We start from the raw sequence: 11,926 nt of genomic DNA, 5'->3' as shown, positions 1-11,926 counted from the left end.
CGGCAGTTCTGGACTGCCCCCAGCTCAGTGGGATTCTCAAACACACATCTTGTCTTTGATTCTCACTGGTGAACCACTTCATTGGTCTAAACTACTGAAGACTAATCTTTTGTTGTTCGTTTTCAGGATCAGGGCCTCACACACAATTTCACCGCTGTTCTTTTTTTGTTGGTGGTGCTATTGTTAAACAGAGAGCTAGAGAGGAAGAGACGCCGAAGTCCTAGAGTTTCTCTCGGTGCTGTGGCATTTCCCATGTGGCACCAAGGCAGGTTTCTCTCTCTCTCTCTCTCTCTCTCTTTTTAAATCTTTAAAAATGTATTTTCAAATTTATCTTATTTATTGTTGGATGGAGACTGGAAAAAGATGAGAGGGGAGGGGTAAAAGATGAGGGAGAGAGACAGAGAGATACCTGCAGGTGGAGACCAGGGGCTTGAACTTGGGTCCTCACACACTGTAATGGGAACACTTAACCGGGTGCGCCACTGTCTGGCCCCTCAAAGCACTCTCTCTACTCTGTGAATGCTCTCTGCAGCCCAAGCACTGTTAGTCTTCATCTACTGTATTACACAACAGGATTAGGACAGTGTTCTGGACATCAGTGGATACTTTCAAAGCTGCAAAGTATGGCCCTGTAGTTTGTGCCGTGGGATTCAAAGAGATTTGATTTTAAGTCACTGTCAAACCTCAGACTGCATCAATACAAAAGACTGCATGGCAAAGCTACTTGAAGGCTAAACATTCACAAAGGCTTATTTTAAAGGTTAGCTGTGAAAGGTTAACTGTGAGGTCAATTCCTACCCTCACCTCAGATACATGCGATGTAGTGGAAAGTGTCCAGAAGTGAAAGGGTTAGAGGATGATAGTGTCCTTTCGAAAGAACTCTTGACATTTCAGTCTGGCAAAATGCAATACAAAAAGATGGGAACAATCTCAAAAAGAAAAGGAAAAAAAAACAGGTCACTGTATTTACTATAACACAGGACTCTTTATGACCTGATACTCAAGTACATTGGGATGTTGTTCTTCCCATGGTCTTTATAACCATAGTTGGATTTGAAATATCTGAGTTTTATTCCAGTACAAAACCCAGCCCGCCCTTCTACAGACTTCAAAACATCAAAACCTCTCTTATTCTACAGGTTTCCAGTGAATCAAAATGTGAGATGCATGTTTTACTAAGTAGCTTGTCTTCTGTCAGAGTTCTGGGGGGTGGAGAGGAAGCTCAGTTCAGAGGCTAAAGATTAATGGCCACTACACAACTTCTTCTCAGCATCCCACTGTGGGGGTCTCTCGCCAGCATTAAGACCCAGAGGGTACATGCCAGCCTGAGGAAACAAAATATTCATTTGGAAATCTGATGGCCTGAAGCCTTTGATCACTGCTTCCTAACTGTCTTTGAAACCCTTTGCCTACAACAGTTGCAAGCTGTGGTTTCTTGTCTGTGTGAGGTGACTAACTGTGCTACCACTCTCTATGTGGGGGATGTATTCATCTAGAACCCAAACCACCTACTGACTTCCGGCACCTCTTATCAGCTAAGCCATCAGCCAAGGAGCTGACATTTCAGCATTCAGAAGCTCCCCACCCCCACCTCAAAAAAAAAAAAGTGATAGGCGGAGGAAAAAGGCTCATTTGGCAATAGTTTGAGCTTGCTGTTTGGCCTGGAGAAAGACATTCAAAGTGGTGGAAGATGGTTTAGTAACAGCTGGCGAGCACCAGGGTGTGAGGCTGATTTTCAGATATGACAGACACTTACAGGAATGCTGCCAGATACAGCTGTTTAAAAGCCTTAATAAACAGCAAGTCAATACTAATCTTTGCCAAATTAATCTTTTCATTGACAGCCCATCAGAGCAATTACGTTTAGGCTTATTGTAAACACACAATTGTCAAACAGGGACACCGCAGCCTTGAAAACACTGTACTTTGGTTCATAATCTTTCTTTAGAATTGTTTCTCATCCTGTGGTACTGTTAAGTCTTTCCATTTTATTTCCTAGTCACTTTTTTTTTTCCTGGCTTCCTGTCAGTGTGAAGGAAATTTCACTTTCAGATGTCTTTGCTAGCAAGCTGTTAATAAAACGTGAAATAATGATCATGGCAGGCTTCATGCTGGTGTAATATAATAAGGACAACTCTGACCCGTGCTGAAATAAACCGTATCATTGTTCCCCATTGCCTCCCAGACCAGAGCAAGGGCTTCCTCTTCACTACTTAAGTACTACCATGTAATCTGGGTCTGGAGACAAACAACAGTGTTGGCTAAATAAGAGATGAGCAGAGTCTAACAACAGCATATCTGCTTGTATTTCTTGTATTACTTGTGTGCCTGTATTGGATATCAAATTTACCTCTGCTCCTAGCTGTTCTCAGCCTCCTTCCTTTGTCAAGAGTGGTGTAAGATATTCTCCCTGGCTTTCTCCAAACCATAGCAATGATTTAGAAACCTTCCTCCTAGGAGAGGCCCTTCTGTGCAAGATCTAGTTTCCAAACAGATGTAGGAAAATAGCCTTGGAGAATAATAATGATAATGATAACCATAGACTAGTTCTATCTTGGTATAATTTAGACAAGGTACAGGAAAAACTGTCTTTTATTTTATTTCATTGAGTCATACTGAACTTGACAATTAGAAAATCCACAAATCTGGGAGTCGGGCAGTAGCGTAGCGGGTTAAGCGCAGGTGACGCAAAGCACAAGAACCAGTGTTTTAAGAATCCCGGTTCGAGCCCTCGGCTCACAGGAGAGTCGCTTCACAGGTGACAAAGTAGGTCTGCAGGTGTCTCTCTGTCACTGTCCCTCTCTATCCCCCCTTTTCTCAAATTCTCTGTCTCCAGAATAAATAAGTAAAATAAAAAAAATAATAATAAAGAAAATCTATAAATCACACTCATCAGTGTGTTGATTCAGCATTCCATAAACGCAGTCCTGAAATTTCTCTCTTGCTCTCAACACTCCTACTTGTCTGGCACCTTTATTTTCTCTTGCTTCATATTTTCTTCATGTGATGAGGGTGTATTCTCTGTTTTACACTTATAAATAGAACCCTTGTTCAAGTATATAGACTGAAGTGTATGGCATAACTCATACTGAAATTCCTTTTTTCAATCATTTTGTAACCTTAGGTTTCTTTTCAAAAATTTCTCTTCTTCTGCCAACATGGACTGACAGGGACTCAGAGGTTATACAGGCTCCTATGCTAAATATGAATAGATATGGGCCCCAGGTCGGATCAACACAATAAGTAGTTGATTGCATTTATATATTTTTCTCAAGTTTGGGAGCTACTCTCTGCCCTGATCCAGCTTTCTAGTCCTATTCTCAACTCAGATACCATCTACCCATACAATGTATTTAGTCCACTTGTAGGCTAGCTTTCAAGCTCCAGCAAAAATTACCACAGGCATGGATCTCTAGGAATATACCTAAAACAGATTTCCTAGCTTCTATCAACACTAAAATCCCTATTCTCACCTGCTCTATTCCTACTTTCTGACTCCTGATCATCAAACAATTTGTCCTGCTTCAAATCTTACTGCATTTCAGCCACCAAGTTGTAGATGTTACTACAATTTGATCCTGAACTTCCTGGACAGATGACCTCACCAATGTATCCTTGAACCCCACCTCTCCAGAGCCTTATTCCACTAGGGAAAGATAAAAACAGGCTGGGGATATGGATTGACTTGTAAACACCCATGCCCAGCAGAGGAGCAATTACAGAAGCCAGACATCTCCTACCTTCTACAACCCATGAAGGATTTTGGTCCAGGGGGCCTGGTGATGGTGCACTGGGTTAAGCACACAAAGTAAAAAGTGCAAGGACTTGTCTAAAGATCCTGGTTCAAGCCCCACCTCCAGCTCCCCACTAGTGGGGGGGGGGGGTTGCTTCACAAGGGCAAAGCAGACCTGCAGGCGTCTATCTTTCCCTCTCTATCTCCCCCTCTTCTCTCATTTTCACTCTGTCCTATCCAATAAAATGGAAAAAAAAAATAGCCTCCAGGAGCAGTGGATTCATAGTGCCTACACTGAACCCCAGTGATAACCCTATAGGAAAAAAAAGTCTCAATTCCAATTTCATCAGGACCCATAGAGAAGTGGGGGGAGGACACTAAGAAGTAGTAGGTGTGACTTAGAAAGAAAAAGAAGGGTAGTCGGGTGGTAGCACAGAGGGTTAAGCACACGTGGCAGAAAGCTCAAGAACCGGTGTAAGGATCCCGGTTCCAGCCCCCGGCTCCCCATCTGCAGGGGAGTCGCTTCACAAGTGGTGAAGCAGGTCTGCAGGTGTCTGTCTTTCTTTCCTCCTCTCTGTCTTCCCCTCCTCTCTCCATTTCTCTCTCTCCTATCCAACAACGATGACATCAATAACAACAAGAATAATAACTACAACAATAAAACAACATGGGCAACAAAAGGGAATAAATAAATATTTAAAATATTATTTAATATAATGTTGCCATCTGGGACTGATTTAAAATAAGGCGGACCTGTAGAGAAACATAATTGATTAGTTCTTTAGCTGCTTTCTTTTAAAACATTGTAAAGAACTTTTAATTACTATAAAGGTCATTTACAAAGGTGTAGCCAAACCTTATTGTCTTGAGTAGTCAAATCCATTTGGTGGAACCAGCTGAAACTCATTTTGAGAGGTAAAAGGATCAAACAGTGGCAGTTTTTGAACCTAATTACCATTTAGACAAGTTGGCAACTCTTAACAGCAAAAAGCAAGAGGTCTATGGAAAAGAAAAGTCAGCTATTGATGTGTTTATTTTAAATTTTGAATAGGTAACATTAAAACAGTTTCAGAGCACTGAATTTGGACCAGAACACTGTGTTCTTAGTAGTCTTGACTCTCTTTGGATTGCTCACACCCCATTCAGACAGGGTTCTTTCCTTATAAGACAAGAAGGAAATAAACACCGAGACTGACTTTCATCTTTAGTTATGTGCACTAATTTGACTAACTAGAATGCATCATTGAACTAATTTTTCCCTAGCCAACTTGTCCACAGTTGAATGGAAACTAGGATTTTGAATTATTCTTTCCTGTACACATTCGAGACACCACTCAACCCCTCTCCTGTCCACCGTCATACTAATGGGTCTTCCTAATGGGTTACACCTCTGATTTTGCAATGCAGGCAAAGATACTTGATGTTCAGTATTCTTGCTAAATCTCCTAGAATGATCTTCAAGGACCAGGAATCCCTCCCACAGAGTGCTTAAGTAAGGATCTCTGTGTGAACACCACCGCCATCCCTCCCAGTGATAAGCTACCAGTTACTGCATGCAGGCGGGACCCTGGCTTCCTGAAATGTGTGTGTGTGTGTGGGGGGGGGCATTGCTCAGCCAACACCTCACCATACTGGGGTTCAGACTGATGGCAGCTTATCCAAATGCTACAGAAAACAACAGCTCTGGCTGTGGCAGAGTCCCTTCCGTGCCCCTTCATTTTTGCCTTGAGATTTTGTTGGGCTTTCTCATCTGTTTGTAAGTGTCTTTTAGAGACTGATGGAATTCCAAATAGAACACGGTCATGCATGGCATTTTTATTTATGATGTCTTTTCTTTTATTTACCTTTGTTGTGTTCGGTTTTTGGTATCGAGTTTCAACACTTCCCTTTATACCCTGGTTCCATGCCTGCTCTAAAAAAGCTGTAAACAATATTGTACTTTCCTGTACAAACTGCCTGTCAGTGTCAAAGCTGCTTGTTCTCATCCCTCTAATTACCTTCTCAGTTTAGACTTAATGCCAAATGAGTTTTTTTTTTTTACTTTACCATAATATAATGAATAAAAGACATTAGATAATTAGTAGCGCTGGTATATTTCTAAAATACTAAGCAGACAAACTGTGAACTTAATCACATGATCTTATACAGTTTCAAGACAGGAAAATTAGAGGTCTCAGCTACAGTCATTTTAATAATCACATTGGATCTGCATTATTTATTAGTTATTACATGCTCAAGTGATTCAAGGTTGTACAATGCCTAAAATCATTCCAAAGCAAGCATACCTTGTGTCTTTTTAATTCTGACTGGATTACACAATGCATATATTTATATTTAGTTAAATTGCTAAGTTTAATTCACACATTTCATGAAAGAGACATTAGACACTCTCTTGATTTCTTCCCAGACTGACTTTCTTGTTACAGTCCCCTGTGAAGGAGTAATTTGCTAGCTCATTTCGAGCTGCACAGACTTTCACAGCCAGCTTCTCAATGCTTCTGGATCTTTAGAAAATCCTTACTGTCCTCAGAATTCTCTTGGAAGGTCCAAGAATTCTGGAGAAAGAAGTAGCTTACAGAAGAGCACAAGAGATAGCAAGACTCTCCGTTTCTGTTTGGCGTACCTCTCCTTTCTACTTGGCTGTCTGCTTACTCACCTTTCATTTTGTGATGCATTCTTGACAGCTTGCTTTCCCATTCATTCCTCTGACCTCTGGTGTAATCCCTAATTGTTTTCTGGATTTTCTGAAAAAGCATGCAGTTTAAGGAACTTGGGTTGATTGGACTTTAATTATTTTTATTATGAGAAGGGAAGTTTACAGAATTCACTAATACCAGCTGAGAACCAAGAAGCAACCCTTTCCTGATAGAAAACCCTTCCATCTGTCCGTCTCTTAGATCCTGGAGTTTGTGTGACTTTTAGGGAAATGCACTTGTTAAATTACAGGAAGAAGGAAATGTCTTAAGTATCAGAGCTTTGTTTTTGTTGAAGCAACCAAAAATGTAGAAATAAAGATTGGTTACTTTAATTTGCTTCTAAGTGAAAAGTAGATTTGGCTTTATTCATTTCACTGTAAAAACGAAATAATAATAACGGGTTCACACCAAGCATGGATTTTTTTTTTTTTGTTTGTGCTAGCAAGAGTTCAAACAGCAAAGAAACCTCTTCCAAGTACTAACAAATTTACTTACAAACACCTATATTTATTATTTCATAAATAGGCGCAACAGGTTCCATAAAAAAAGATTAAATACAGACACAGTATGAAGAAACAATAATACAGAGCCATATGTAAAGGTTATAATTTAGCTGTTTCCAATCTGTTTTGCATCTAATAAAATACCAGGTAAGCATTTGGCAGTTTTATACAGAAAAGGACTTAAATGACATTTACTAACCATTACACAAAACGTGATACAAAAAAGCAATTTTCCTGCAGTACAAAATAAGCACGTTTGTGTATCCTTTAACACTAGCTTCTGTTTGTCTGGTCAATGAGACAAAGCCAATTTGTTTTGAAATTAAAATCATTTGGGAATATTTTTTTCAAATATTTTGAAAATATAGAACTATTAGTCAGTCGTCTTAAAAATGAAGTAAAAATATGAATGTTTGCCAATTTAACCCCTATTGTGAAATCAATAAACTGGAATGAACCAGTTTCAAATTACAATTTAGCTACAAAAACATTCACATTTTATACTCTAGGAGAGTCTGACATAGATGCTATTTACAAACTTGCTATGACTGCTACATCAAGCCATTTAAAAAGTCTTTAGTAGTTTCATATAAACACCCATTATGAAAACCAATGGAAAATCCAGGACTTTTATCCAAGACATCTACAGTTGCTAAGGCAGTTACTATAGCGCAGACCTTCACAGCAAAAACAAACAAAACAAAACAAAAAAACAGAAACCAAAAAAACTCCATAAAATCTGAATGGTTCAAATGTCCTTCAGGGAAGAAGAAAAAAAAAACAATGTTCATAAAGTTTTAAAAAAATAATAGAGAAGCATGACTATTTTTTTTTTTCCCCAGAGTGGGTGACCCACAAGCTCAAATGGTCCTAAGTGCTTAGCAACTTGTATTTTCTAATAAAATGAAGAACTGCCTTGACTGTACAAAGCAATCCAATGGTGAAAAGACTTCCCTGAATTCCTCAGTGGAAAGAAGAGGTGTTCAGATTTTCAGGTAAGGTACAGTGCTTTGTCCCTCTGCATGACCCTGCAGAAAGAGAAAACAAATTCTACTTTGTCACAAGACAATAAAACTTGGGGTGGGAGTGGGGGGTCGTGGGATTGTTTATTTTACTTATTTATTTATTGGCCATCATTACTCTGGCTAGCTCTTTCAGATAGAAAGACAGGAGGGACAGAGGGCGAGAAGGAAATGACCCCCACAGTGCTGAACACCCCAAGGGCTATGGGTGTCGGACTCCAATCTTGGTGTGTCATTTCCCCCAACCCCCCACACACACACATACGGAGAAGTAGGCCCTCTCCTAGGTGAGCTATCTTGCCTAGAACTATTTACTCCTGATTGAGGGATGGAACACAATTATTTAAAGTAGACAGGGAGTTAAGGATATTCATTTCTAGGAGGGTAGAAAAATCCTTATTTGTTTGTTTGTTTATCTGCAGCAATGTTTCCTGCTTTCATGAACCTGGAACTATTATTCCAGATCAACTTTCAGAAAACAGGAAGACAAGATTCTTTTACCCAGCAGGGAGCCAGGCACGGCATGCATGTTATGAGAGCTTTCGACCAGCAGGTGGCGATGACCAGCCACTTACCCACTACTGCAGTAGTCGTTATTCCAGTCCACCGGCTGGGCTGGGGGGTTTCTGCACCCGGAACGCACATATTCCATTGCTTGGGTGACCACTTGCGCAGCTGTGGATGTAGGGTTGATTATAGTCTGATAGTCGGGTTGAAGAGTAAATCCCTGAAAGAGAACGTAAGTACTCAAATAAGGATGAAAGTATCTTTTATCGGATTTATCTATTGTTTACAAACACAGTTGCGCTTTCTTATTGATGTCTCTGCACGAGCAAGGTTATCAAAAGGGGTCCAGAAAAACTTAAAACAAAAGTAAAAATGCGCTCATAACCCCGTCCCGTCCTTCCCTTCCCTTCCCTTCACTTAATCATGTATTAGAAAGCCTTTAATTACACCCTTGAGCAGATAAATTGAATAGAGAAACCATTTATATAGAGAGGAGTCAACTCAAGTCAAAACAAAGGGGGAAGGACCTAATCTCCTCAAAGTTTATGTGTTCTGTCAAATCCAAGGATACTTTAATAGTTAAACCCCAGAATATGCAACAGAATTTTTTCTTTCTGAAGGATTCAGGCAGCAGGTGGCTGAGTGTTTTATTAGACTACACCTATTCACATATTGTTCTCAAAACCCTTTTTCTTCATTCAATCACAAAGGGACCATCTGCTTCTTCTTTTATTTGTGTTTCTTTCTCAGTTAAAAAAATTTCAACCAAAGATTTTTAACAGTTGATGGACTAATATAGGGAAAGAGATTCAAAACAACTGTTACTGGAAAACACAGACAAGGAAAAAAAATTCAAGATAGGGCAAATATTTTTAATTGAAAAAGTCCGTTAACTGGCAAATCACAATCAGATTCCAAGAAATTTCTTTTTAATGTACTAGTTGATGATGAAGTGTTGAATTTTAATTTTAACAAACCTATTAGCAATTCAAGGATGGGATTTCTGAAGTATACAGTAGCCTTGGTAAACAAAAAACATTGTATATACTAAGATTTATTTTTGGCTTCCTAGTGAATTCAAGAGCAGAATAAGCAAGCATTTTCTGGGAACGACCCCAAAAAAAGCAACTTAATGAATCTCATGGTTGTCTTTTTCTGCAGAAGATTTCATACATGGGTTTCAAACACTGAAAAATCAAGAGAATTAAAAATGAAGTATTTGGTATTTACTCTCAGAGAGCTTTAGGAGATTAAAAAGATCTTGAATTTCAGCCTTTCTTTAACTCAGAAAAATGATCACAGGATGGACTTCTGACTAGAGTTCTACCCCTGATAGAACTTTTTTTTCATGTTTGAGTATCTTTTGGGTAAAGATACAAAACTACTTGTTATAAGACATCATTGAGCTGGCAAAATACTTGTGGGAATTTGCCAGTTTTTCCCTGCACTTGACCCAGGTTCAAGCCCAGCACTGGGGGAAGCTTCCATGCTGTTGTTGTCTTCCTCTGTCTCACTCCGTAGAACTTGGCTCAAAGCAGAAAAGCTCTGGCAGCAACCTTGCTATGAAAATCATCATCAATTTTTAAAAAATATTTATTTATTTTCCTTTTTTTGCCCTTGTTTTATTGTAATTATTATTGTTCTTGATGTCATCCTTTTTGGATAGGACAGAGAGAAATGGAGAGACGAGGGGGAGACAGAGATGGGGAGAGAAAGACAGACACCTGCAGATCTGCTTCACCACTTGGGAAGTGACTCCCTTGCAGGTGGGGAGCCTGGGGTTGGGGGGCTCGAACCTGGATTCTTATGCAGGTCTTTGAGCTTTGTGCCATGTGCACTTAACCCACTGCACTACCGCCTGACTCCTGTCATCATCAATTTTTATGATTCACTTCAAGATAGTAATTTTCTTTCCTCCAAATTCTAAAGATGATATCAATGCCTAAATGAACTCTCACCAAAGTTGTAGAGGCAAAACTCTGAAAGACTAGAAATATTATTAAAAAAGTCAGTCAGGCAGGCCATTTGGATACACACAAACAAGAACTAGACTGTTTCCCAAGTTAACCAGTCAACTGGCTTGTTGAAAAGGAGTTTGTTTATGTAGATATCGCATTCAGTTCAAGCTATACATATTTTCTTTAAACAATTTTTTAAAATCTTTATTTATTTATTGGACAGAGACAGCCAGAAATTGATAGGAAAGGGGGTGATCAGGAGAAAGAGACAGAGAGACACCTGCTCCACTGCTTTATCACTGGCAAGGCTTTCCGACTGCAGGTGGGGACCCGGGGCCCAAACCTTGGTCTTTGCACATTGAAATGTGAGTCCAACCAGGTGCGCCACCACTTGGCCCCAAGCTATAAATATCTGTTAGAGTAGGACTATGAAAAGTAAGTCATATAATTGAACATTTGGCTTCCCAGTCTTTTTCCATGCTAATCAGCCTCTCTTTCTTCAAACCATCTCTATCACGAAATGAGTTTTACTAGTTTCAGTGACATGTATTAATTTTAAAATGGTCCTTAATGATACGATATGTTCTTGACTGAAATTATTGTCCAATTTTCTTGACTTCTTTCTCTTATGTCTAGAGTGATGCTAGGCAAATTGCAGGAAAAACTTCTTGATAAAGGAGATTTGTACAGCCTTCTCTCACGCCTCCATCATAGAGACGGCCCAATGGAGCCTTGAGATCGAAGAGTATTCACATTATCTACTGGGTAGATGTAGGACAAAACTCACAACGGCAGCCCAGAAAACAACGTGTTTCAGCGATTAAAGTTGAAGACAGACCACTTGATATTACTGTTGGAAAGACAAACAGCATAAATGTGCCAATACCAGGGCTTTCCTCTCTTTTTAAAAATTATTTATTTAATTTTATTATTGGATAGATACAGAGAGAAATTGAGAGGAGAAGGGAAAATAGAGAGGGCAGGAAACAAAGAAACATCTGCAGCCTCGCTTCACCATTCCTGAAGTTTTCCCCTTGCAGGTGAGGACCAGGGGCTTGAACCCTGGTCCTTGCACACAGTAAATTGTACACTTAACTAGGTGTGTCACCATCTCTCCCCCCCCCCTTTTTTTTTTTTTTTTTTTGGTTTGTTTGTTTATGGTGGTGGTGGGGGTTGGATTTGGGGCCTCTAAACCTCAGACATGAGCTTCTTCGCATAACCATTATGCTATTTACTTGAGCCTTCCTGTCTTTTCTGATGCAAAGTTCTTCGCAATGGACTTTTGACATGACTGACATAACACTTTTGACACAACACAACTGACATAATTGAAAAGCAAACAAATCTCAAAAGAAAGTAGCTGAAAATAACCTTGAGGTAGTTGAAGGTATAAAATAGAAGATAGCAAACTTTAAAGCAAGCCAACCCATTTTCACTTAATCCTACACAACAGACAACAAAAGCCATTTTTCCCCCATTCAGTGGAAAGTGTTCAAGTTTGGAGGAG

At 39.6% G+C, this 11,926-nt stretch overlaps 1 protein-coding gene across 2 annotated transcripts in view; it reads right to left on the bottom strand.

The window, feature by feature from the left end:
• Positions 1 to 5,807: 5,807 nt before the first annotated feature.
• The window catches only part of TOX (thymocyte selection associated high mobility group box), a 380,779-nt gene continuing 374,660 nt past the window's right edge, over positions 5,808 to 11,926 (bottom strand). For both annotated transcript variants that reach the window (XM_007526729.3, XM_060200977.1), the window contains exons 8-9: positions 8,530 to 8,681; positions 5,808 to 7,960 (exon numbers count right to left, since the gene is read on the bottom strand). In XM_007526729.3, coding sequence (XP_007526791.1) covers positions 7,924 to 7,960; positions 8,530 to 8,681 — 189 coding nt within the window. In that variant the 3' untranslated portion in view covers positions 5,808 to 7,923. The remainder of the gene's footprint in view (positions 7,961 to 8,529; positions 8,682 to 11,926) is intronic.

This window comes from Erinaceus europaeus, chromosome 1 (genome assembly GCF_950295315.1).
Source record: "Erinaceus europaeus chromosome 1, mEriEur2.1, whole genome shotgun sequence".
Lineage (NCBI taxonomy): Eukaryota > Metazoa > Chordata > Mammalia > Eulipotyphla > Erinaceidae > Erinaceus > Erinaceus europaeus.
Note: the sequence above shows the minus strand (reverse complement) of the source record. Positions and strands in the feature narration are given on the sequence as shown.